Genomic DNA, 27,063 nt, shown 5'->3' on the forward strand with positions numbered 1-27,063 from the left:
GGAAACAGACGGTCAAAAGAGTTACAGCAGTTTGACTGGCTCTGCGCTCAAGTGGAAACTACAGACGCTCAGCGGCAGAGCGGTACTTCTCGGTAGGGATGGCAAAAATTCCTGCAGGGACGGGTCCCTATCGGGTCCCCGACCCTAACGGGAGAAGATTTTAGGGCCAAATGGGTATTGGGTATGGGGATCCCCAAACTTGAAAAATCTCCGACGGGTATGGGGAGGGGATGATATTGGCGTCCCCATCCCCAAACCCGACCCAAAAATATATTACAAATTTATAAATAAACCCAATCCTAGACATATATTTATAAAAAAAACCTAAAATACTATTTAAACATAGAAACACATCCAAAATCAACCCCAAAGTCAACAATTGTATATTTTTGGGTGTGTTTATAAATGGGTTTTGAGTGTGTGTAATGATGAGTTTTGGTGTGTTTATAAAGTGTTTTGGGTGTTTGGTTTTTTTATAATTTCAACTCCCATTTTGGGTGTTTTAGTGAAACTCCCAAAATATATATGTTTATATTTAAATAAATAAATATATAATTATAATATTTATATTTAACCTCAAGTTAACCTCCCTCTCCTAATTCTTCTTGATTTTCTTTGGAATTTCATATTGAAGTGATTTTGAATAGTTGAGTTGAACTTTATAGTTAATTTGGATGTGTTAGATAATAAATTAATATGAAACTTAATGTTAAAATGTATAATAAATTTTTTTTATGCAAAAAAAAAAAAATGGAGGATTCGAGGTGTATGGGGATAGTCCCCGATGGGGACGGGACGGATTCCCGAAACCTATTAAACAGGATCGGTTCGAGACGGGGGCGGGATGGAGAGCGGGGACAAGGATGGTATTGTCATACCCGGCCCCTACCCGACCCGTTGCCATCCCTACTTCTCGGCCAGACCAAGCACTCGAGCACTTGCTCGAGCGACACAAGCACTTGAGCGGCACCAATGGCGCTCGAGTGGGACAAACGAATCCAGCGCATATCCCTAGCAAATCTGGAGAGATTTTCTCCTACTTTTGAAGTCTTTTAAGTTTCCCATTCCTTCTATAATTGTACTACATCCCTATGATATATAAATAAACATTTTAGCACTAGGTTATTGTAGCGTGAGAAAGCTAAGGCATCAAATTTGGTTTGAGCCAATGGTGAGAGAAAAAAGAACTAGGGTTTGCAAGAGATCAAAGGGGGTTCTTCATTGTAACTAAAAGGTTCCGAAAATCAAGACAAACCGGTAGTACGATGAGACAAGAAAACACCCGATCCCATTCCGACCTTGATATGTGGAATCGTCTTGCGCTACAAGGTAATGAAGTTAAGAATAAGTTCTTCTGGTAATCAAGGAGCAACCAAAGAAAGATAGTCTCGGGAAAATCCATGTGAATAAGGAATGAGATCCGCATAAGGGAGGAATGAAATCTTCTTCTTGAAAGAGAATGCTTTCTTAGGTAAAGGCTCCAGTTTGTATTAAGATGTAAACAAAAGATGATATGGAGAACGATTCTCATTTCAATCGATTTTAATTCATACTAGTGAATTTCTCGGGAATCACCAAGCGAACGTAGGCACAGTGCTGAACCTCCATAAATTCTTGTGTTCTTTGTGTGTGTGTTTACTTTGTGGTTTCATGCGTGCTTTATCTTTGTGTGGCTTGTGTGATAATTGTGTAGTCCATCAACAAGAAGGTCTTAGATTTCACACAACAGAAAGCAATTACAACAATAGCAGCAATAGCAATGGCAGTGATAAACCAGGCCTTTAGTATAGCTGGTGCTAATAAGGGGATTCAGCTACAGCCCATACAACCCACCATATGGTAGTCCCGCCCGTCCCCATGGTGGCATAGTGGCAGCGGCGTCAATGATGGTAGTTCTGATGGTTATGGTGCCTTCTTTATCAAGGTTTCATTGTTTTGTGATTTCAAAATTATGCAAGTTTAGATGGCATTTTAAGACGGAATTTCAATCTAAAATCTCAACCCAATCAATTGCCACGTGCTATTTTCCACATCTATTCACATCTCCTAAACTTGATAGAAGCCCCAATCGTATTAAAGGCTTTAATTCAAAAGTTGAGACAAATTAGCATGTTAATGGTTACACTCATGCTCATGTTATATTGTACTATGTACACAGTAGGGTTTATGTGTTTGCTTACAGTCTTTGTATAGGCACTTTAGTGTTTCCATCTGTCTACATTGTCACGCCCGTCTCCACCCTAATCCTCTTTCTCCCCATTCTGGAAATCTCCATCTTTAGCACTTGCCCCTTCGCGTGCGAAATGTGATCTCAGACCAATCCAACACTGGTAATAATCACGGTCGATGAAGGGAGACTCAAGAGCCCCTGGGCATATTCTGGGGATCAAACAAGATTCAAACATGAAAGCCAAAGTATCACTAATTCTAGATGGTCCTGCTTCATTTCCACGTGCAATGGTAGCCTGTCAATCCAACATATATTATGGTGTTAAACAAGGACTGATCGTTGAACACTTACGGGTGTTGTCCAACTAAACAAGTGTGAAGCCAGTCCATTAGCAGAAAGGAACAGAAAAATAAAAAACCAGTCAACCATATCAGTTAAGTGAACATTAAGCCTTTCGTTTCATAATACTTCGAAGCATTAACCTACTGTAGAAGAAAGGTGGGAACACTTCATGAGAACACAACCAGTTATGAAATGCGATCAACCAAAATATATTGTTAATTTTGTCTGTGTATCAATCAAAAGAATATAACTATGAACCATCCATAATTTCTCATCCATGGTGGAACTGAAATCTCCACTTTATAATTCAAACAATGGAGTGAGGACAGTATAACAGACTAAGCTATGTCCTCAAAATTGAAACATGGAAAATAAATTGCATCTTTTATGTATTATTGTGTTGCATAAAAAAGGCATACCTCATATGTTTTGGTATCCGGACCATGGGGAGTCATGCAGCTATGAAGGCTTGCACCGCCTGGAAGAAACCCATCAGCTTTCGCCTGCAAAACAATAATACGTATTAACTTTTTTGTGCTGAGTCTAACATACAGATGACCCTCAAACCCTAATTCAGTTCGAAAGCAGAAGTTCAGTAGAGCTCCTTCATACACTTATAGTGAAATGAGCAAATTTTATATTTAAGATATTTAGTAGTCAACATTTTCATGGTATTACCTCATATCCTCCGTAAATAAGGCCCATAAACTCGCTCATACAATTACGATGGTAGTATGGAGGTCGGAATGTATGTTCGGCAACCAACCATCGCGGAGGGAAAATAACAAAATCAAGTAATGCAACACCAGGTTTATCAGTTGGTGCTGTCAAAACTGCATCATAATTGCACAAGATCAGCCACGATAACTCACAGATTTTTATTAACAATGAAAATTATTATCTTTCAAAGAAAATGTTTGGGAAAAATTAAAAACAAAAAGGAAGTGCCACATTATATATTACCTGTATTGATTGATGGATCACCATGATCAAATAAAACAGTGTTGAAAGGGCAGAATGTAGTCAGATCATACTGCAAGCAAATAACGATTTTTTTTTACAAATCAGGTCCCCTGAGTCAAAAGATGATAATTAACAAAACAGAAAGAAAAGGGAGCAACATTAAACACATAAGCAAAAAGGCAACAGTAACAATATCACCCACCTTATATGGAGCATAATTGCCATGCCAAGCAACTACATTGAAGGGAGAGAATTCTTGCTTTGCAGTAAAAAGTTCCCCACCAAATTTCTGTATAATAACGTAGTCTGGACGGTAACTATCTTCGAACCATGCTGTGGGAACAAGAAAATCCCTTGGAGCAGCAAGACCATTAGCTCCTACATGTATTCAAAATTACACTCTCACTGCCTACAGGTAATGAAAACGCTCAATATAGTAGCCAAGATCACATGATTTGAGTTTTATAAACAGTTATTCTACACTTCATACATTTACTGCTGACAACTGGAACAAAAGGAGATGAAGACATACGGTGTACCTACCTATTGGTCCAAGATCAGGGAGTTGAAAATGGGTGCCAAAAACCTCAGCCACATAGCCACGTGAAGGGCCATCAGGCAGATCAACTGCAAAACGAAATCCTTGAGGTAATACAGCAATTTCACCGGGAGAAATTTGCAATTTTCCGCATTCGGTAGTGATCCAGAGCCCTGCACAACCAGAATAGAGCATAACAAAAAATGTCTTTGATCATTACACAGCACAAATTTAGTCTCAGAAAAATGACCATTAACTAAGACCATCAAATCAGTTTTCAAATAGAATTAACACAAACTTCAAAAAAGGAAGAGGAAAAAAAAGCAAATCCAACAGTAAAAAACAATATACATGAACAATAAAATGCACAGAACCACATCAAAGTCCAAGCACCCCAATAGAGAAAGAAATTAATTATGAGTTGCAGTTTGACAATTATCATTAACCAATCACTTACTTCCAGTTTGGGGAACTATCAAGAAGTCACCATCAGCATTGCAAAATGCACAATTATCCATTGATTTGTTGGCAGTGTACCTACACATAATCAAACAAAACAAAAACAAAAAGAAAGTCTTCCCATCAATGATCAAATAGTGAATATAAAAAATTCCACCTTTACAAAGCTTATACACATGTTCTCTACTTGGGTAGCAAAGCAAAGAGTACCAATTACATGTGAATAGCAAAACCATGGCGGAGGAACGAGCTCCCAGCACCACACACAGTGTAAAGCCCTTCAACGAAGTCTGTGGGGGTCTCGGGTATATCAACCGGCTTCCACCGGAGCTGGGTCGGCGTGGTGGAGCTGTTCGAGTCGGTGAACTCGGAGACGAGCTTCCTGTGGCTCGACTCGAGCGGCTTGAAGGGCTCGTGGGTCACTGAAGGCTTGACGCGATAAAGCCATGTCCGGTGGTTGAGCTTGCGAGGGGAAGTGAAGGAGGTGCCGGAGATTTGCTCGGCGTAGAGGCCGTACGGGCAGAGGAGAGGGCTGCTCTGGCCGTGGGGGAGAGCTCCGGGGAGAGCTTCGGAGGAGAAGTGGTTGTGGAAGCCCGACTGGTACTGGAGGTCGGAGAAGGAGGACGAGGATGAATCTGGGCCGTTGGTTTTGATGACCGGTTGCTGATGATCATCCATTGTGGAGTTTGATTTTCAGCTGACGCTGAGATTTCTTGCAATTATATAAGAAAAAGAGAAATCTTTGGATTGGGGAAAGGGTAGAAAGCTGGTGATGACGTGACATGCTCATCATCAGTTGGAGAGTCGTATGGGAAAGTGGGAAAGGATTTTTTGGAGGGAGCTACATTCATGGATCATTGCCAATGTTAGGACAAAATAAAATTGGTTTTCTAGAAGTTGTGGTCCCTGAACTTTGTATTTGCTTGAGCTTTAGTCCCTCAGGACTTTCAAAATGGCTTCCACAGTCCCTCGACCCACCATCCGTTTGTAACAGAAGTGCTTGACTAACTTCTGTTACTTTTTTCCGTCAAAATGAGGGGCACATTAGTCCTTTTAAGTGTCTAGTCATTTTTTTAAATGAATTTAAATTTAAAATTTAAAAATTTTTTTAAAAAAAATTAAAGTAAACTCAACCTCCAACCTAAAGGACATGGTGGCCCCGTTAAACTGAAGGAGATGGTGGCGTTGAGATTCTTAACCTGGCCGTCGCCAATGTGTACCATCTGCTCGTGCTCTTCTTCATAGACCAGCCCAAGCTCGAGTCTTTTGCACTAACTAGGTTCTTTGAACAAGTCCAAGCTAGTAGACGAAGAGGTTCGAATCCTACTCTTCTTTATTTTCTATTATGACGATTAGTTTAGCTTCTTAATTTGCTCTAATTTAATCATCTCTAGTGTTTAATTGATTGAGCCTATCTGAGGCAAGATTCATAGTTTCATATGTATGCTATATGCATGTTTGGTCAAAGCTGTTTAGTAAGTAAGTAGCCTCTAGTGCGAATACCATAGCTACTAAAAAGCCAAAATGAAATGGAGATCTCCCCACCATGGTGTATAGATTTGAGGCTTCAAAAAGTGTTAAAAATGGAGATTTCCAGAACAGATATTTAGAGCATGGGTCTGCTATTAATCTTATTTATTTACTTTATTATGGATGATAGTCATGAATTTATAATGCTTGAATATGGTTTTGTATGATGGTGCTTGTAGGAGCAAATATTTCGACAACCAATCACGAGGCGTTACGTGAATGATGGGAATATTCCTTAAGTCAACAATTGTGCTTCATTTAATTGGTCAATCGTTTAAACTTAAGATAGGAATAATATCATAAATTAGGGATTTGATCTTCATTAAATCTCTAATTTCATTCCATGTGAGAATTATTCTCTAAAAAACCCTAGAAGGAAAGAGTACTATAAATACATGGCTACACCAAATATATGAGGTAATTCTGAAACCCTACTAAAAAATTGCTCTCTCTTGCTGCCTACTTTCTCTCTTACACAGCTTCGGCCACTCGGTTCTCTCGTACTGTAGAGAAAACTGCGACTTTCTCTGTTATTTTCTTATCTTCCTAAAGATCACCTAACTGACTAAGGCATCAGAGGGCCTTTAACTAACACTGGGTGTAGTCTATTTACTCCAACATTTTTCGCAATAATCGAGGAAGAAGAGAGAGAAGGAAGCATGGTGAAGAATCTTTTGCGAATATTCTCCTGTGAGAATTTTGATCAAATAGTGCTATAGATGATATTTTGTGCAAGCTCTAGTTATGGAGCTCTAACATATTTCTCTTTGTAATATATTCTTATATGGTGTGGTGAAATCACTTGTCCAAATTTAACACTCAACCGAATTGGAATGCGAATTGGGATGATTTAAGTGTGATTTAGTGTGGGGCTGGAGGTGGCTAGTAAGTCATCCTCAGTGGAGGAGGTCATTGAGTTGCTGGTTTTTTTTTTATTCCTAAACACTTAAAATGACCATTTTGCCCCTTATTTTGAGGGAGAAAAGTAACAATTAGTCAAGGACTTTTGTTACAAATGAAAGTGGAGTTGAGGGACTGTGGAAGTTATTTTGAAAGCTTAGGGACTAAAGCTCAAGTGGTTATAAAGTTCAGGACCATAGATCTTAAAAAACCAAATAAAAATGAAAGGAAATAACAAAATTAGATTTTCTTTTTCTTTTATGAAATAGGAGTGGAGGGGCAACTTCTAAATTAGGTTATTTTCCAACCAAAAATTAAAAAAAATTATTAATCAACTAAGAGATTGTTGGTTAGGTTCTTCTTGGATTTGTTTTGCATGTTCGGGCTTGTTGAATTTGTTCTCTTTTTGAACTTGGTAGTTTTTGTTTTGTCGAAATTTTGACTGGTTGAAATCAACTTCATTATAAGAATTTTACTTGGAATTAGTAATAATTTTGAAGCAATTCTATCCAAAAAGTTAGAAGCATTTTGTTGCTTCTTTTTGAAGTTTATATTACTCAACTATTTTTCTTTTTATGTTTTATAAAGAAATTACATCAAAAATTATCGATAGATCTTTTCTCCATGCATATCACAAGCTCCCTTACTCTTAAATGATCATGTTTAGCTTTTTATTGAAATTCATGTTGAAAAAGTATTTTTTGAATAGTAAATATCAATGATTTAGCTATTAATTTTTTTAATTATTATTTTGACCACATTCGGCAGGTAAAACTGAATTATACTACTTTTATTAAAATAAAAAAGAATCATGATAATTGTTTGATGCGTTGTAATTGAACTTATTAAATTGAACTATAATTACATATTGTGTCTTACAAATTTCATGTATTGTGTCTCACAAGTCACATCTAGAGGAGGTGGGACTCATGATAACTTTAATCAAAGGCTTAGTTATGTACATACCCCCTGTCCTTTCAAACTTATCTCAGATTACCACATGTGTTTGCAAAAGTCTCAAAGTACCCTCAACGTTTTGAAAACCGTCTCACGTTACCCGCTCCGTCAGTTTTTTTGACGTTCCGTTACGAACGTTGGGCCCCACTTTGTTTTAACCTTTAACCTCTTCGAATAAGGGTTTCTCAATTTCTAACAAAGGGGGAAATTGGGTGAGAAGGGGAAATCGGAGAAGAGGGTTGTGAAAATCTGAGGGTTCCTTAGATTTTGGGAGAAGCTAGAGAAGAAATTAGGGGTTTATAAAACTCTGAGGTGGAGTTTGAAATTGGGAGATTGTGGAGTAGAAGATTTGCGTTGATGAAACAGGAGAGAAGCAAGGAGAAGGAAGGCATGGCCAATGGTGTCATTGTGGGAAGTTAGCACGAATGCAGACTTCTTGGACCAGTTCAAACCCAGGGCGAAGATTTCTAGTCTGCCCAAAGTCAAAGGTAAGCATGTTCGCATCACAAATTGATAGAGTTGTTATTGATGAAATTGTCAGTGATTGATGAAATTTTCAGTCATTGTTCTTGGTTGATATAGGGAAGTGGAGAAAAAGATATATGTTTTTTCAGTGGTTTGATGCAGAAATGTGTGAGCGTTCAAAGTCTTTAATACCTAGTTGGCTGAGGAAGATTGATAGGGTGTTAAAGGAAAATGCAAAGATTCGAGCAAGTCAAAAATATTGTGGGCTGTTTTGTTGCTTTCCTGGTTGGTGGTGTTTGCCATGAAAATGAATTAGGCACTTTGGCAGTAGTTCAATGAGCACTGTAATTTGAGAACAAATGTTAATGTAATGTAAGACACTTTGGCAGTAGTTTAATGGGCAAATTTAATTTGAGAACAAATGCTAATCTAATGTAAGGCACTTTGGCAGTGTAATGTAATGTAATTTGGTGTAATGTAATGTAATGCTAGTTAAGTTTGTTCATTGTAATTTGTTTAGGGGTTACAAATGGTGACATGAATGGTAACTTGTTTAGAGGTTACAAATGGTGACATGAATGTAATGCTAGTTAGTTAAGTAATGTAATGCTAGTTAAGTTTGATCTGTGATATGAATGGTAAATTGTTTAGAGGTTACAAATGAGATTAGACAAATCAATGTGTGATATTCAGTTTGATCTGTGATATGAATGGTAAATTGAATGGTAATTTCTTGATGAATCTAGAAGAAGAGATCCAAAATTCAGTTTTCCCTAAAAAAGCAGGACTGCCTTCTTTGCCAAAGTTTATGGTGGATATGTAGCCTTTGGTAACATGCCAAAGTTTACTGGAATCTGGAAAGCAAGAGGCAAAGTCCAAAACTAGCAAAAGCACCTGTCATTATAAGTACAAACCAAACAGAACAGGTTCCAAAACATAACACAAACCAAAACAGGTTCAAACCATAACAGCCTTATGAATATATGCACAAACCAAAATAGGTTCCAAAACAGATTCCAACCATAACAACCTTAGGAATATATGCACAAACCAAAATAGATTCCAAAATAGGCTCCAACCGTAACATACATCAAATATTCAGGTTTCAAAACAGGTCCAACCATAATAGGTTCCAAACATAACAGATATCAAATATACAGGTTCCAACCAAAACAAGTTCCAACCATAACAGACATCAATAATCCCACAAACCAACAACCATGTCTGAACCATTAAAGTCTTCCACAACATTTAAGAATGAAAAAAAGGATCTTTGACAAAATGGCTTCTCTGTTGATCTTTCATCCTCCTCCTACATTGTTGTACTCTAGATAATTTGACAAGTTCATATGCTTGAGATGGTTGGGATTGAAAAGCATCAGCTGCTTGAGATGGTTGGGATTGAGAAGCATCAGCTACTTCAGATGCCTGGGATTGAGAAGGCCCTTGGGAACTGCTTGCTTGTTTCCTTTGCCTTAATTGCATACTATGTTGTCCGCTACTTTGGTCTCCACCATCTCTCCTTCTTACCTAAAACAAATAATAATTAGAAGTTTCCATAATATAAAATGTTGATGTTCCAAATAGTTTTCCTTATTGAAGGAACCATCAGATTTTCACAACCCTCTTCTCCAATTTCCCCTTCTCACCCAATTTCCTCATTTGTTAGAAACTGAGAAACCCGTATTCGAAGAGGTTAAGGGTTAAAAAGAAGTGAGACCCAACGTTAAAACGTCAAAAAACTGAGTGGGGAACGTGAGACGGTTTTAAAACATTGGGGGTACTTTGCGATGTTTGCAAACACATGTGGTAAACTCTGTAAAAATTAAACAAGGCAAAATTAAGCGCAATCATATTCGGTTTGACTATAGTCAATATTCCGAATCTGAAAAACCCAAAACCCTGTCCTCAGAAAAATACTTGGGAGTTTGGCTCTCTCAATCTGCAGCTGCGCTGCCATGGCCGAACCTTACTCACCAGAAGCGGAACACGACACTCCAATCAAACCAAGCAAACAAAACAACCGCAAAAGAAAGCTCACCGACAACGAAGAAGCTCATACCGCAATACCTCCACACATTCTAAAGCTTATCAAACGAATCGTTTTGTCCTTGAGCAAGCCCTCCTACCTCCTCGGCGTCGGCTCCACGAGGCCGAGAGCCGAGCATCGAACCAGGCTCAACAAGCTCTTGCGCAAGCTCGTAAAACAGCACAACTGGGTCGAAGCCAGCGGGGTCCTGAGCGTGTTGTTGAAAAGTGGGCGCAAGGACAGGTCGCCAGTGAACAACAGGTTCAAGTATTGGGTAATGAGTTTAAGCCTTCTGGGTCTCAATTGGAGTTGAAATTGAACAATTTGATTGTTTTGAGGATAACCTTTTAACAATGTGATCTTTATTGTTGGTTTTTGCCAATGGGTTTTAGGTTTTGATGGAGATGCTTGAGCATTTGGGAAGTGAATATTCCAAGGAATATAGGGTTAAGGATGTTTATGAAGTTTGGGAGGGCAGGAATGGGGTTGGGTCAGTTCAGTCCTTTGAGGTATGGTTTAATTTCACTATGCTCTACCTGTCTTATACACTTAATTTCTGTATATGTTTATATGATTATCCATATCCTATTTTGCTTTTGAGCAGTACACATATGCGGTTCAAGTGGAGCGCATTTTGTTGTGGCTTACACAAGGGAAACTTCATGATGCCCATCAGCATGCCCTGGGGTATGTATGATGCTTATATTTGCTCTACTTGGTAGCTTTCTGGATATGGTAGCAACTGATGTGCTATTTAATGCCTTGTCCTGTTGGCTGCTGTTTTGCTTGTCCATGACATATAAGTGTAACATCTTTGGAGAAATCTAGTTTTTTGCTAGTGTGTGTTTTATTCTTTGGGGGTTATCTTATCTGGGATATCATCCATCCATTTGACTTATGCTGCTCCTCTTTCCTTTGGCTAAAGTGTCTGTGGGTATCCAAATTTTAGAAATTTATCTATTGAGTTCTTTCCTTTTTGAAAGAATTCCTGATCAGCTAACCGTGGCTACTTTGGTAACGCCCACTAAAAATAAATCACGTCTCTAGTTTTTTTAAAATCATAAATGTAAAAACTGTTAGATAAATAGGGAGCACTGGCTGTGTACGTGTATAATTTGTTTCATGTCCCCACTATGTCATGTTTCGTTTCTAAAATTTTTCTGTCTCGGTGTCCATGTTCTGTCTCTTTGCATTTCACGTGTCTGTATTTCAGATAGTTTGCATGTCCTTGATATTTTCTATAGGGTAGAATTTCTCTGCCATTTTTGTTTGCCTGAGGTGGGGATAGACCCTAACTAATGAAGGACAGAATTCACTTGTTGGTTAGTGGAAATGTGTTTCAATCTTCTGTTTTAATGTCAAAATTACTCCTTTTCCTTTTTAGCCATCTCATTTAGACTGCAAATATGGTGTCTTTAAGGAGATATCATTTGCAAGACATCGTCTAAATCATTTATGCTTGCTTTTTTTCCCAGTGTCATGCAATTAAAAGAGTTTGGAAAGGACCCACTGTTAATGATGATTGTGGGATTGACATTCCAGCAATTGTGGTATTCCACTCTCCCAAAAGAGATGCAGTGGACAGAGTCTGACCAGTTTTACAGCGCTAGGCAATCAGATGAACTACTTCCGTACTCAGAGGGGCATTATGCAGTTGACACTCACAAGGCTGGTACTGCCTTTCAATGTGGTTCAGACACATCTATCATGAAGGATAAAGTATTATCTAATGATGCTGACAGTGGCTTACATAGAGAACTTTCTGTGACGGTTGATGAGATGGAGATAGAAAACTCTCAACCGAACTTTGAGACCCAAAATTTCTATGCTGACTCTGCTGAAAATACAGAAAATGAAGCTTCTTTATGTAATGATGGTGGCCAAATGCAGTATGCTCCCATTTTCTCAGCCCTTGGTGAGTCCTGAATTTCCTGCATATTGTCATTGAAGTAATATTCTTTTATATGTTAGGCTTTTAATTATTGTATTTCTTTCTTTGTGTAAGGAAGGACACCCTTTGTTCCCTAGATCATCCATGTGCAGGATGATGAGTTTTTTAAAACAGCACTAGCCATATTGTGCGGAACCAATAACTGTTATAATGTCATTTCAGATAATTTAAGTTTTACTTTTGCATGGTCCAATAAAGTGTATTCAATCTGTAGTGTGCTAGTCTTGACTACAACTAACGGATAAGATACCGGTTGTAATAACTTCTCTTTGAAAAGCTGGAATTTCAACAGAAAGATAACCAGAATGCATTGAGGGGACAACCAACCCAAGTCTATTGTGTGTGTATGCCAGTGTCTGTAGTCTCTCCGTATTTTCCTAGGTTTTTATTAGCTTCCTAAGTCCTTCGTTATTATTTTATGGACATATATAATTATTTTATCATCCATTTTTTCAGAGGGCTTGGAGTCACTGTTACTGCCCATACGATTGCCAGACGCTACAGATAATCATGAGGACTTCATGTATTTGTTTAATGACTATTATAACGTTGCAGTGAAGTACTTACGGCTTGCTCTTCACTCCACACCTCCGGTATTGGTGGCCTTGCATCCTTTGATACAGGTGAACATTAGTGAAGAAAGAACATTATCTTAATCTTAGTATGATATTGTATAAATGTAGTTGCCAACTCTATGGTTGCCCTGTTAGAATTTATCTAGTAAGGAGGCTTGATGCAGGGCAGCGGGTATAAGCTGCTGTCCAGCAACCCAAACATACCCAAAATACAGAGAATAGAAGGATAAAGCAGTAGAATCGAAGTTGGAACGAAGATAATTGTGTTCTAGGGCAAAATCCCAACAGAAACTCTCTAACGTCTGAAATTAATATTCATCAACAAAACTAAATACAAGAGTCTCTTAATAGCCTATTTATACTAGAATATTGAAAACCTAATTGACACAGGAAAGTAAAAACCTAAACAGGAAATTAAACCAAATCCTAGTAAGAATAGGAAAACAAAAGAAGTAACTAATAATTTAAAGTAAATAGAACCCTAGCCCAATTGACTGATGGGCCTAAGTAATCTTAGAGAGCTTCGTAGATGCTCGTGCATCAAGGCTTCTCTTAGAAAATATATAAAAAACAAGAGTAATTAAAAGAGCATTCACCACTACACCACCTGATATAGTTATAGCTTATGGTACCCTACCAGAACTCAAGTACTCTCTTCTTAGGCTTTTCTTTTTGTGGCAGCTGTTGCTGATTGGAGGTCAAGTTAAAGAGGCCCTAAATGAGCTTGACTACTGTTGTAACTCAAACACAGCTCTGCATATTCGGTACTGATTCCTTTGCCAATTTTGTTCTTATGTCTGATTGTGAGAGTGAATTCAATAGAGAAGTTAGAAAACACAATACATGAATGAAAATTAATAATAGTATGCTTAGGAAAGAGAATGTTACTAGATCGATCCAAAAAATAATGGGGTAAAAGGTAAATGATAGTTTTTCTTGCTTTTAAGGGAATGAAATTTTATAGGATGATCATTCCTCCTTTGTGTTTTGGGTGAATGTGCATTCTATTCCAAGGTTCATTCCAATAAACCGAATACTTGGTTAACTTTTTTAGTTATGCTTGTGGGATAGAAATTTTGCTACTCTAGTTAATTAATGCTTACCTATCAAGTGGTAATAAAGCTGTAATGCATACGTGTTCGGCAGATTAAGGGCTAGTCTTCTGGAGCAATTTGATCGTTACAACAGCGCTCTGCTTTCTACTTGTTTTGAGGATATCTTAAAGAATGATCCAACCTGTTGTGATTCATTGGCAAAGCTTGTTCTCCTGCATCAAAGTGGTACACAATTTTTCGCAATTTGATCCTATACATAATCTGTGAGAGTAAATCCATCATTCTTGCAAACAGACAGATAGTTAACACTACATACTGAGAATTTCGCCTTCATGTGGTTACAATAGATATTTCTCGTTCATGTGATTACTAAAGATATGAGGAGTGATCTTATAAATTCTTTGGCTCTCTTTAATCTCAGTTAATGGAGCATTGACCAATTTCTATCTTCTAAACCTTCTGAAAGAGCCTGTTTAGCAATGCCTTGTTTAAGTTTACAAACCCCTAGTCTCTATGTGTTCGGAAATTTTGTAATCTTACTTTAAGAAACGTCATGACCATATAGCCTTTGATTTTCTGCTTTCTACTTGTGAATTATATATATATATATATATATTTTTTTTTTTGTGTGTGTAGAAAATATATAAGTTTTTATTGTGGTTTCAATTGTTAAAATCCTTTTGAGAACCAAATTCTAGGAAATGAAACCAAGTTTTCTATTATGATGTGCATGACCAGAATTCCCAACATACCAACTTCTCTATTATTGATATAATGAATGCTTCCTTGGTTGTCAGATTAAGTTTTGGTTTCTAATCATTCTGATGCGGAACTTATGAGGTTTTTTTTCTTTCCAAGTTTTCAAGGTTGTAAAATCTCAGATGAAAGTGCAAAATTGGTATTTTGGTCACGGGCAGTAAACTTGGTTCTATTTCCTAAATTCCTAGGAATCCTTTGTCTCTCTATCTCTTTGGTTTTTGGGCTATATGATTTTAATAACTTGGGTGTTACACATCCCCTTCCTTTGACTGTAGTCCTTCTGTTCTGTTTTTTTTTTTTTTTTTAAATTTTATTTTTAAAGTTACTGTTCTCTAACTTCGTGATTAATTTCATTTTGAAACTTGCACAAACTACAATTTATGAGGAGAAACTATTAATGAAAATAGTTTTTGGGCTATATGATTTTAATAACTTGGGTGTTACACATCCCCTTCCTTTGACTGTAGTCCTTCTGTTCTGTTTTGTTTTTATTTTTATTTTTAAAGTTACTGTTCTCTAACTTTGTGATTAATTTCATTTTGAAACTTGCACAAACTACAATTTATGAGGAGAAACTATTAATGAAAATATTAGATTTTCAGAAATAAAATATATGTGAAAGCAGTTATAGTTTGGAAATCCTTTTAGCTAACAAGAATTTAAACTGCAAGTTTTAATTTTTCAAGCTATAAATTCTTTCTTGTTGCTCTCTTCTGATATTTTGCAGAAGAATATAGTTCTGAGTCCCTACTGGAAATGATAGCTTTGCATTTAGATGCCACCTATGCAGACTACAACACATGGAGAGAGTTTGCTTTATGTTTCCTAAAGCTTTCTCAGTATGAAGAGGACCGAATGTCTGTGTGTCTGAATGGACATGAAAAAGGACATAAAGACCGCTACTCCGTTTGTTTCAACAAGACCCCCAAAATGTTTATAGAGGGGAAATCTGGGGAGAGTTGGAGACTTCGCTGCAGATGGTGGTGTACACGTCATTTCAGCCATAACATACTGGCCTCAGAGATTGCAGCAGGTATCTATTTTTAATTCAATCGAGAAGTTGTCCCAGTTTCTCTACTTGTGCCATGATTTCATTTCTAAACTTGTTTGAGTTATTAGTTTTTTTCCCCTAAATAGAAGGGTGATTTTGAAGGTTGTGGATTGAAACCTAAAACCTTACACTCTGCCCTTACTCTTCACTGGGTTGGTGGCTAGGTGATTGGATCTTGTTAATGTGCCGTTTAAGGATTTTGTGTTAAATTAGAGTATACATAAACCAAATCTGGACTTGGTTAATGTATAATTCAGACCCTGATGGACTCGTGCTTGACTTTATCTCTAGGAGCTGCATCCATCTAAATAGTCTTCTAGTTTTGTTGAGTGTGTACAATTATCTCATCTAGAAGAATACAACCTTTAGCAAGAATTCTTTATTTATTTATTTATTATTATGTTAACTTCTTTGTGCAAAGGATTCTAATTATTAAAATTCCATTGAGAATACGTAGACGATGAATATCTTCAGATTTGAATGGCAGAGTTTTTATTTATATTTTTCTATTGCATTGGTTTAGCCAGAATAGCTGAAAAATATAAATCTTCTTTTTATACTTATTTTTTAAACAGGTGATTTGCAGCTCTTAGCTTACAAAGCAGCATGTGTGGTGCATATATATGGGCCAGAGAGTGATTATTTTGTGGATGCTTATGCCTGCTTAGGGAAAGAAAATGAGAGGGACTTGCTCATGTTTTTGCAGACACACGTTCAAAATTCGGTTCGAATCTGTTCAAACTTTAAACAAAGAACTAGATGAGTTTGTCCAATCAAATTTTGATCATATTGTTAACCATTTTTTCTTTGTTTCCCTGCATTTCAAGCAATCAAAATTGGGTTCCGAAACATAATGTGCAAATATCTTCTGTAGGACTAGGACGATATCGATATATATATATATATATATATATATATATATTCCTGCTTTATATTCTTGAAAACATTTTGTGCATACAAATAGTAAATCAAGAGGGGTGGTTGAGATGAGACAACTCCTATGAATATAGAGGGTACGTTGTTTCTCGGTGATGGTAGGGAATGTACAATGCGTAATCCAATACTTGAAAAATCATATGATTCAGATTGGATAGGAGCTAGTGAATCTCATACTCATTCATTCTCTCCAATGTGGTGATGATAGTTGTGGGTAAGAAGGCAGACTTGGGTCACGAGGTAGAAAGCACTTGGGTTTGGAGATGATGGTCCTGCAGCCTCCTGACCTAATGGACAAAACATCAACATCTGATGCAGTGTTAATGTGCCATACACGCATGGATGCACTTTTTTATTATTTGTTATTTCATTTTTGCTTGGAAAATTAATTCAATGTAGTGGTTTTGAAACGACTTTGAATTCCTAAAACGCATCCTACACTATTCCTTTTTAATTTTTTAAATAGAAGCGATAGTCTAAATTAATTTAATCTAATGAGAGGGGGATTTGAACTTGGGTGTAAGGGGCACGGGCTTCACTGCCCTCACCACTCACCAACTGGCCATCCTACGCTATTCTCAAAGGAGGGGCTCATGGCAATTAGACGTTCTTAATATAACATTTAAATGAACATTAATTGTGGTGATGGACTTGTGGTTGGTTTTATTTCATCTCATCAACAAGCTCCATCCATCCATCTAAATCAAATTGAAGTTATGAAGGCATTGGTCATCTTGGTTTACCTACATTTCAAGCAATCAAAACTGAGTTGATGCTGAAAATGCATGTGCAATATTATATCTCCTGTTGGACCGGGATGAGATTTCTTTTTGTGCTTTATATTCATGGGAAAATGTGTGCATATGGAATCTCCTAGTTTTGCCAGAAAAGCTTATAAATTACAATTTGCATGCAATATTTCTCACTGTGGTCTTCCTCACAATCAGTAGACATCGTCCAAATGGAGCTAAGTCTATGATGCTAAGTTGACAGTTAGACTCCTTATTATATAGGAAATACTTGTTGCATACCCTCCAAATGGCGTCGTTTACAATATCTATACAAATGGAGAGAGAGAGAGAGAGAGAGAGAGAGATTCTTCTAAGGATGTATTTAGCAGTGTTTTTTACAATGTTAAAAGTATTTCTAGATAACCAAAAACCTTTTACAGTGCTCGATTGAAATAAACCAAATTGTCCTTCAGACTCTTCACTAATAAAAGTTCTTCAAAACTCCACTTCATTGTATAAAAAAAACACGAGCGCCATTTTGAAGAAGAAAAAAAAATACTCTGACTCAACCGTTATTGCACTATGTATTAAAATAGATAACAGAAAAAGCGTTTCCTACTAGCTCTCACATACTATAAGCTTAATTATATATGTCGTCAGATTGTGAACTTTTGTTGTATTTTAATTCGTTTACAAATGTGAACCACACATTTGGCTAACACGTAATCTAATTAGTTGTCCAAATATACACACTGAACACAATTAACCTAGACTGTATGACAAAAGAACATTTCTGCTCTTCCTAATTAACATAACATAATCGAGTGAGAAATTTTTTTATTTTTTATTTACAAGAATATTGACAAATACATATATAAATAAATAAATAACTTTGACTGTGCAGGCCCAGCAGTAAAAAAAAATTGACTGGGCCTCAAAAATCTGAGAGCCCACATAGCACAATCTAATAATTCTCTCTCACAATATCATCTGATATCTCATCATCGCCACCAACAGTAGAGGCTCATAAAGTCGCTGTCTTCCCCTTTTTCACACGCTCCCTCACAAGTCCTCCTTCATTCCATGTCTCCGAGTCCGAGTCGCTCTTCCAATTGATATAAATCGGCGACCCATTTCGGATCCGACCCGGCAATCAGACCGAACCCGCGAGTCGAATTTGGAGCGGAGAGGGAGGAGGCATGGCCTACAGAGCAGATGACGACTACGACTACCTGTTCAAGGTGGTGCTCATAGGCGACTCTGGTGTTGGAAAATCCAACCTTTTGTCCAGGTTCACGCGCAACGAGTTCAGCCTCGAGTCTAAGTCTACCATCGGCGTCGAGTTCGCCACTCGGAGCATCCACGTTGATGAGAAGATCGTCAAGGCCCAGATTTGGGACACCGCCGGCCAAGAAAGGTATAAACTTGCACCCTTTTTCCCATTTCAATGATTTCAGTCAATTTTTCTGTTTATTGGTTTTCGTATAGGATTTGGGTAAATTGGTTTTGCCCGTTTGGGTGCTGAGAAAATGTAGGGAAAGGGAAGGAAATGTTTATAGTTCCTGGTCTTTTAATGAATCGAGATCTATTGATAGAATTGGGTTTTTTTTATTGTTGGGATGCTGAGGAAAATCTGATATTGATGTAAGAACACTGCTTTACTTATTGGCTTGAGTAATATAACTTGCCATATTAAGAAAATGTACATTATGGGGTTATGGCAATACATTGGTTATTGGAAGCCAACCATCTGTTTGACTTCATTTGCTTAGTAGTTGGATGCAATTTCTCTTTCTGGAGGTATATATAATCTCAAAGCATTAGGCTTGAACATAATACTCTTTAGTTCTGCTTGGTTCATAGCAGAAGGATCAACTGTTGAACCCTGTAAGTAGGTTATTGGGTGCGCCGAATTTGTCTTGTATGCGCACCAAGTGTGATCCAACAAGAGATTCTGTTGCCCCTCTATGTTCTGAACAGTTTTTTTTTTTTTTTTTGAAATTGTATTGGTACTGAGTATTTATTGGTTTCCTTCTATGAAGGAGATACAATCTTACTATGTGTTTCAGAACCTATTTGGTAGCAGACTAGCAGTACCTGAGAGATAATTAGTTGCAGAGGAATAAAAATATTTTGTTTATTTCATGTTGGTCTTGGTTCTGATGATGATTGTTTGAATTTTGAAGTTTGAATAATTACTCATTTTTTTCCTGTCAAAGGTACCGTGCAATTACAAGTGCATACTACAGAGGAGCTGTTGGTGCTTTGCTTGTCTATGACGTCACCCGGCATGTTACATTTGAGAATGTTGAAAGATGGTTAAAGGAGCTACGGGATCATACAGACTCCAATATCGTGATAATGCTCGTGGGTAACAAGGCTGACCTGCGTCACTTGCGTGCTGTTTCTGTTGAGGATGCTAAGGCCTTTGCTGAGAGAGAGAACACCTTCTTTATGGAGACATCAGCACTTGAGTCTATGAACGTTGAAAATGCATTCACTGAGGTCCTAACACAAATATACCATGTAGTTAGCCGGAAAGCACTTGAGGTTGGGGATGATCCTGCAGCACTACCTAAGGGACAAACCATAAATGTTGGAAACAAGGATGATGTTTCAGCTGTTAAAAAGCTGGTTGCTGTTCTGCCTAATCACCAGGGCGACAGGTCAAAGCTCAAATATGTCGTCTTCTCATTTTGCTGCCCCTAAAGTATCGGGATTTCTACCTGGCTACTCATGGAATTTCTCATGAACTTTTTACTGTATGGTCATGTCTTCCAGTGCTTGAGTTTTTCTGGGGTTGGCTTATAGTTTTGGATTCAAAAGAAATCTCACAGCTTCCATCTTATGTCAATTTCTTGATTATTTACCCCTGCTCTTCCCCCGTAAAATTTCTTTGTTTCTTTATCTTTTGTTGTACTTGGTTGCTCTAGTTTAGGAAGAATTTTCTGGATAATTTTGTTTTTGTATCTGATTGATGATTAGTTAAATCTTAAATGTATGATGAATTAGCTCCCCTTTCATGGCTCGAATAAATTGCTGGTCGTGTATTTGGAAATACAAGATTTAATTAGATGATAGGTGTACCGGAGAAAATTTGAAGGGCATATTTCACAAGAACGATAGATTTAATTAGATGATAGGTGCACCATTTCTATTTCCCAAAACCAACCAATGAAAAAGAGAAGAAATTTAACAATAAAAGTTATGATCCTTCTCTCGCATATCGGACTTACATTACTCCCATTGAGCAAAAAGAAACATTAAAGTCACTTATTGGCTTTTTGTTTCTGTTTCTATCTTCTGCAACAAAGTACCGTGCAGTTTAATGTAGATTCTCAGATTTACAGGTTATAAGCCATCTACTGCAAGTCATAGTGGCGGGCTTAGATTGTCTAATTTACGAAAGAAACTTAATCGTCCCCGGGTGCATATCCCTTATCTCCCCATAGCAGTCATCCCTCTGTCCCTAGAGGGGGTGCTATCAGGAGAGGGGTCATTATGAGTGCTATAGAGGAGTACACCCCCGTGTAAAATCCTGAGTCTGCAGTTAATAGGCAGCCAAAACCATGTCAAAAGAATCAGACAAGGCAAAACGATCCAAAATAATATGGACCTGAAAAAGAACCTACAAATTATGTAGCAGGGCAAGTACAGCCAAAAATCACCCACCCCAACAGGAGTGTAAACTTTAAATTAATCATAATTCAGCGTTCCATCAATTTGAATTGACAAAGATGAACTATAAAAATAAATAAATAAATAAAAAGCATTGACACAAATGAACAAGAATGTGGCATAATTACCAAGAGTTATACAGCACATGAAGACTGAATTATAAAAAAATGAAAAAAGTCTGTACAAGTTTGATAGATACAGGACCAATGTTTTTGAAAAGCCAACAAATAATTGAGCTGGGAGGGTGTTACTGTTGGTCAGTATATTTATATATATATATTTATATATATGCTGAGTGCATATACAAAAATACATAACAAAAGAAAATTAGTAGAAGAACAAAGGAAGGAAGCCCTTTGTCATTCAACTGTCACACCATTTCTATACATTCTTCTTCCCGGTGGTCGTCAATGCTTCAGATTTGCAGATGGGGCACACATTCTTCACAAGCAACCACTTCTTTAAACAATCCACATGATACTCATGTCCACAATGAAGAGTTCCTATCTTCTCACGTTTCTTATAATTATCCTGTAAAATCCCAAATGCAACAATGGTGAATTGAGCAATTGCACATAAATGTCAAGACGAAAAAATATTTTGTGATTGACTGAGAGTTTTATCATACCTGACATATAATGCAAGAATCAGCTTCCTTATCTGAGCATCCAGCTTCTTCCAGATTAAAATTTGTAGAAGATGATAAATAAGTCCTTGTCTTTAGTTGTTTTTTAATTCTCTCCTCAGACAACCCAGTGCTTACATGGCCAATTTGCTCCCCCAATGCAAGAAGCTCCTGCAATTGAAAGTGGAGATATCAGGTTAAAACTTTGCAGAGGCAGCATAAACATGAGAATAACAGAATAACAAGTGGGTAAGAATAACAAAGAGGAACATAAAAATATTCAAGAATCTATCTAAGCACCTCTTCATCTTTTTCTTATCTACCTGATTGAGTTATCCATCTATATGAACAAGTAGGTAAGAACCAAACTTCGTTAATTTACCTCATATGACATGTCCTCTATGTCCAAGCGCATGTCTCTGTGCTGGTCAAGAAAGCTGCTATAAAAATTTGGAACATCTACTATGACCCCCTCCTACAAAAAAGCACCAAAACAGTTCAGCCAAAATATTCTTCCACTCCACACAATAGGCAAACGAGAGAGAGAGAGAGAGAGAGAGAGAGTACATCAGCCTGAAGAACTCTCAAGTGGGGAAGGTTCTGGTGTCTTAGAGCTGTCTCAGGAGTAACTCCTTGGTGAGGCCTGTATATCCTGAAGCCATTTGGTGGAACAAGTCCTGGTTGCCGACGACCAATCTCCAAACCATTCTGAGAAGGATTCACTGTGCTGCGCGAGGAACTTGTGGGTAATCTGTATGAAGCTGTCGTGGCTCCCTGGAGAGGAAAATTAAGATTGTGGCCTCTTAATCCTTGCATGGGCGGTGCTACTACTTGCTGACTATGATGCCGGTGGTTGAGGGGAGGAGGATGCCGGAGAATGGTGGAACTTCTGTTGCCAGATGAATCATGATATCTTTGCATACCCATGTTCGCACTGTCCATGGAACCTACAGTGACATTGCCCCCTGTAAGAGAGAGAGAGAGAGAGAGAGAGAGAGAGAGATCCCAATCAAAAACACATTTGGGTTTCTTAATTCGGCTCCATAAGTTGTAACAGAAATATTTTCCATGGGAAATAGACATGACATTGAGAGCAAGTTCTCAAAAGGAAATATGTGCATGAGCTTCATTCAAAGAAGGCCTACATTACTTTAAGAGATGGCAACTGCTTCTAGAGATCAACCTTTATTCAACCTTTCTAACATGAATGACCTAAATTGATGCAAATAGGAATCCAATTACAGGGGAAGAAAATACAAAGCAAGTACTGACCATGCATAAAAGGAATATTAGGAGCTTGATTCCAGGCTGAAGCACCTCCATCTCCATTGTTGATAGTTAAATGTTGATCCAACCAAAGAGTTCCAGCCGGCTGAAGGCGCTGACCCACATAATTTCCTTGATTCAGATGGTTATGGTCATGTGTCATAGCAGAATCAAGCCCAGTTGTAGCTGACCTATTCCTCATACTACTCTGAGGTCCTGCTTCCATAATTGGTAGATTGCCAGTTCCCACATACTGAGGCAGGGCAAAGGTTACTGCATCCATTACAGCAACCCCATCAGGATTCCTTATATTCAAAGGAGGCACTGAAGAACTAGAGGTTGCTGAGGCATTAAAATATTGGAAATTCCCTGGTAGGCCTTCAGGATTTTTCCTCTTGCATGGACCTCTGACATCATCCATGATGCGACTATTCCTGCCATACTCATCTGCAGAAACTCCAATGACTCCATAATGGCTAGAAGATGGCAGCGGATCAGAAGCCCCATGATTCAGAGGAACAGGTAACACCCCAGAACTCGATGAGGGGGTCATGTATGAATAATAATAGTTGGAAGGAGTTGTGACGCCCAAATCAAGATTATGATGATGCTGAACACCACTGTACTGGGCCATCCCATAGAATGCAGCATTATCATAGCGCTCAGGTAAATGTTGGGCATCGAAGCTGGTCCCTGAAGCTGTTATCATTGTGTGAATATTAGGTTGATGGATATTCGTTGCGCCCCCGAAATGGATGGAGGGTGGGGGACAGAGATAACCTTCCCCTTGTTGATTCATTTCCAAATCAATCATCTGACTAGGGCATAGCATGTTTCTTTGCCCCATTGGTGTCACAAGTGATACCTATTCTCCAACCAAGGTTTTTATAAAAATCAGTCACATGAGTAGCAAGGAGATTATAGACCAAAGTCAACAACTAACATTTAGAGAGAGAGAGAGATATATATATAATATATTCGGACAAAAAAATAGGGTTATAAAGTCTTCCAGATTAGGAAGTTCAAGTCGTGTAACTAAGCACAACCAATGTGACAGTTAGTCACAAATATAGCACAATAAAAAGGCATCTAACAGATTCCGTAGAATTTCATCAACTTCCCAATTAATTTTTCCAAAATCAAGGTCAATTACTGAGAATATGGGTGACTGAAATTTGATACTCAACAGGTAGAAAGCAGCATAGAAAGTCAAACAAAAGACTATTTCATGCAACTGTAACGACATGATCACATTGACCACAAAATCCTTCAGGGATGGAAAGAAGCATAAAGGAAACCCTTGCCAGCAAACACTATCTTGAAAAAGAAAACAGATCCATCCATCCACCCCCTCAAGATGAATGTAAACAGTTTAGGTTGCCTCGGACACAAAACTGGAAAATCCAATTGTCCAGTATCTTTCAAAGGTAATGAGAATCAGGAATCACCAGTGAAACATGATTAAAATAAGCATCCTTCACATAATAATTTCTGCTTCTCTCGGTTTACAACTCTCTACCACAAGTAACCTTTAAAGGTACCAACTACACCCCATATTAAAAGTAGAATGAATGACAGGTTCATTGATTAAAAACTCTTACTACAAAAATATGTAGTTACAGATATTACAGTGATAAATAATATAGAAGCACCACTTGAAAGAATTTAATTCCAAGGATCGAGGAACTTTAGGAGAAAAAACTCACTCTTCCAAATGTATACCAACATATTATTGCCTTCATAAATCATCTCTCTTAAACCATACAAAGAAGTCCTGTCCATGACTTTGTCCAAACTAATCCTGCATGTACCTCCAATCTTTTTGCAGACTAAATCAAAACATTCCCCATTAATGATTACCCCGTCTCCAAAGAACCCCATTCCACCAAAGCACATTAAGAGCATGTTTAACACTGATTTTGGAAGGGCAAAAACCGCTTTCAGATAACCAAAAATGCTTCTTAGCATTGCCGGAAAAATTTAAAAGTGCATATAAATTACAAAAGCGACGCACTTTTTACAGTTTTTCTGGAGCAGCCCTCTTCAGAAAGCACTTGAATTTTTAATTTAAAAAATTTGTGTTTCTAAAGAAGCAGTTCTAGCATGAGCATAATGCTTCCAATAGAAGCATTCCTAAATGGGCCCTAAATGTAGCATTGATCTCATGGTCGCAAACTACACATTCTTTTTTATTAAATGGAGATGTGAACCTAGGATCTCCACCCTCACCCCATCGCAAACTATATACTCCAAAGCAATATCCGGAACCAGATACGGAAAAACGCATACCTGAGGAGAACTAATATTATGAGATTCTAAGGTCTATGGAAAGGGAGCAATTAAAACAATTATATATAATAAAAAAGGTTGTATATTAATAAGCCTCATGGAGACAAAACAAAGAATACCATACAATCTAATATTAACATAGAAAAGAACACAACAATCAAAAGTAAACAGATAAACGATAACTTCAACAAACCTGGTCCTGTATAAATTCACGTACTGTTAGAATTACACAAACTACCCAGGATTTCTGCATACCAGTTTAAAGGGGGCAATTTCTATATCATAGCATTTTTAAATTTCATTTATTTTTAATGGTTTCTTTGATTTTTTTAGGAAAACCAGATACCCAAGTCATTTTAACAAAAATAATTACAAGAGCAAACAAATTTTAAAAAATTTTAAATTAAAAGAAAATTGGTACAAAATTATTTACCTAATTGTCATAAACAAAGGGATTATAATCGAAGAACGAACCGGATTTCTTCAAACAGTGCCTGCAAAAGAAAAAAAAAATCCTAATTTAATTACAAGATTACACAAACAGAAATCGTCGAAATTGTAATCGGAAAGATAAAAAAAACCCTAGAACTCCAATTGAACGCTAACGGCCACAAAAGCTTGAAAATTTAAAGAAGAAGAAAAAGGCGATTGTGAAAAATATAGAGAAATTGGCATAAAAAAACTCACCCAAACGAAAAACCGATCAAAGCAAACGAGATCAAAAGGGTCTCTGAGGGAGAAAGAGAGAGAGACAGAATTGTGTTTCAATATAACTGAGAGAGAGAGAGAGAGAGAGAATTGAAATTCTATGTTCTTCTTTTATATACACAGAAAACAGAATAGAAAGGGAATATTTATTTTATACACGGTTTTACGGCTCTGAGTTTCTAATTCTGACCGTTTGTAATTTTAATTTCCGAAAATAAATTATTATTATTTTTTTTTTTTCAATTCCAGTTTTTCTTTGGCCACCTCTTTTCATATCCAGTTATTGAAGAAGAAAATATAGCTGATACGCTTAGGTGGTTCTGTTTTTATTAGCTAATTGGGTTTAAAATCTAGTTAATTTTTTTATTTTGTGAAGAATTAATTCTTTTATTTTTTATTCGAAATTGAACTTACCTTCCCTGCATCTGTTTTCTTTTGCTTGTAGGCAGCAAGTTACACACACTTGACCTGTTTATTTTCCACCCTTTGTTTTTAAGTAAAGAAATTAAAGTGTAAAAAAAGAGACTAAAGTCTCTCCATTATTTGACTTTCACTAATCAAATCAATTATGAAACTACTTGTATTGATTTTGTGGCTTCAATTAGATATATCTTGGAATTAAAGTAAACTTTGGATTAAAGTCTTTGTTTTACACTTTCTTAAATAATCAAAATTTAATATAATACAATTCACCCATGTTTTTCCCATTACTATCTCTTTGTATTTTGTTCTCTCTCTTTTCTTTTTTTTCGGTAATAGCTGCCACACATGCATAGGGGCGGATCTAGCCCTTTTTCGACTAGGCAGCCACTCGGCCAATAAATTTAAGAAGAAAAAAAATTAGGTACATATATATATTTAACATATATGAAAGAGAATTGACTAATAATAATAATGTAGTGATGCTTGAAGAATTTAAGACTTTTAAATTTCTTGTAGGGTAAAATTTTAGATTTAAATAGTGTTATTTTGTATTGTATTGCATTTACTTGTGGTTTTTATTTTTGTTAAGCTTTTATTTATGTATAGAGATGCATTAGTAAGTTTCGCCCAACCGGCTTTCAAATTCTAAATCTACTACTGATC

General features: G+C 37.1%; 4 protein-coding genes across 5 annotated transcripts; 2 read left to right on the forward strand and 2 right to left on the reverse strand.

The window, feature by feature from the left end:
- Positions 1–1,982: 1,982 nt before the first annotated feature.
- HGO (homogentisate 1,2-dioxygenase) lies at positions 1,983–5,250 on the reverse strand. Its single transcript, XM_008228225.2, has 8 exons — positions 4,690–5,250; positions 4,471–4,550; positions 4,019–4,186; positions 3,678–3,853; positions 3,476–3,545; positions 3,191–3,345; positions 2,932–3,015; positions 1,983–2,465 (listed from the first exon to the last, which is right to left on the reverse strand). The coding sequence occupies exons 1-8, from the start codon at positions 5,148–5,150 to the stop codon at positions 2,241–2,243; spliced, it is 1,419 nt and encodes a 472-aa protein (XP_008226447.1). The 5' UTR covers positions 5,151–5,250; the 3' UTR covers positions 1,983–2,240.
- Positions 5,251–10,214: 4,964 nt separating this feature from the next.
- LOC103326043 (TAF RNA polymerase I subunit A) lies at positions 10,215–16,593 on the forward strand. The gene is made up of 9 exons (XM_008228248.2): positions 10,215–10,627; positions 10,746–10,862; positions 10,958–11,040; positions 11,829–12,268; positions 12,761–12,927; positions 13,561–13,643; positions 14,026–14,159; positions 15,421–15,726; positions 16,320–16,593. The coding sequence occupies exons 1-9, from the start codon at positions 10,283–10,285 to the stop codon at positions 16,505–16,507; spliced, it is 1,863 nt and encodes a 620-aa protein (XP_008226470.2). The 5' UTR covers positions 10,215–10,282; the 3' UTR covers positions 16,508–16,593.
- A 1,872-nt stretch (positions 16,594–18,465) lies between these two features.
- Positions 18,466–20,447, forward strand: RABA1G (RAB GTPase homolog A1G). Its single transcript, XM_008228223.2, is given in 3 exon segments — positions 18,466–18,828; positions 19,631–20,040; positions 20,043–20,447. Coding segments are annotated over 3 exon segments (648 nt in total). The 5' UTR covers positions 18,466–18,610; the 3' UTR covers positions 20,063–20,447.
- A 736-nt stretch (positions 20,448–21,183) lies between these two features.
- Positions 21,184–26,115, reverse strand: LOC103326020 (RING/U-box superfamily protein). 2 transcript variants are annotated; one of them, XM_016793235.2, is made up of 7 exons: positions 25,957–26,115; positions 25,703–25,763; positions 22,987–23,845; positions 22,282–22,661; positions 22,097–22,189; positions 21,718–21,885; positions 21,184–21,620 (listed from the first exon to the last, which is right to left on the reverse strand). In XM_016793235.2, the coding sequence occupies exons 3-7, from the start codon at positions 23,825–23,827 to the stop codon at positions 21,471–21,473; spliced, it is 1,632 nt and encodes a 543-aa protein (XP_016648721.2). In that variant the 5' UTR covers positions 23,828–23,845; positions 25,703–25,763; positions 25,957–26,115; the 3' UTR covers positions 21,184–21,470. The 2 variants fall into 2 exon arrangements, with proteins under 2 accessions (XP_016648721.2, XP_008226444.2); XM_008228222.3 differs by having other exon boundaries at positions 22,282–22,679; positions 25,957–26,114.
- Between the last annotated feature and the right edge of the window lie 948 nt (positions 26,116–27,063).

This window comes from Prunus mume, linkage group LG3 (assembly GCF_029339155.1).
Source record: "Prunus mume cultivar Tortuosa linkage group LG3, ASM2933915v1, whole genome shotgun sequence".
In the NCBI taxonomy this organism is placed as follows: Eukaryota; Viridiplantae; Streptophyta; class Magnoliopsida; order Rosales; family Rosaceae; genus Prunus; species Prunus mume.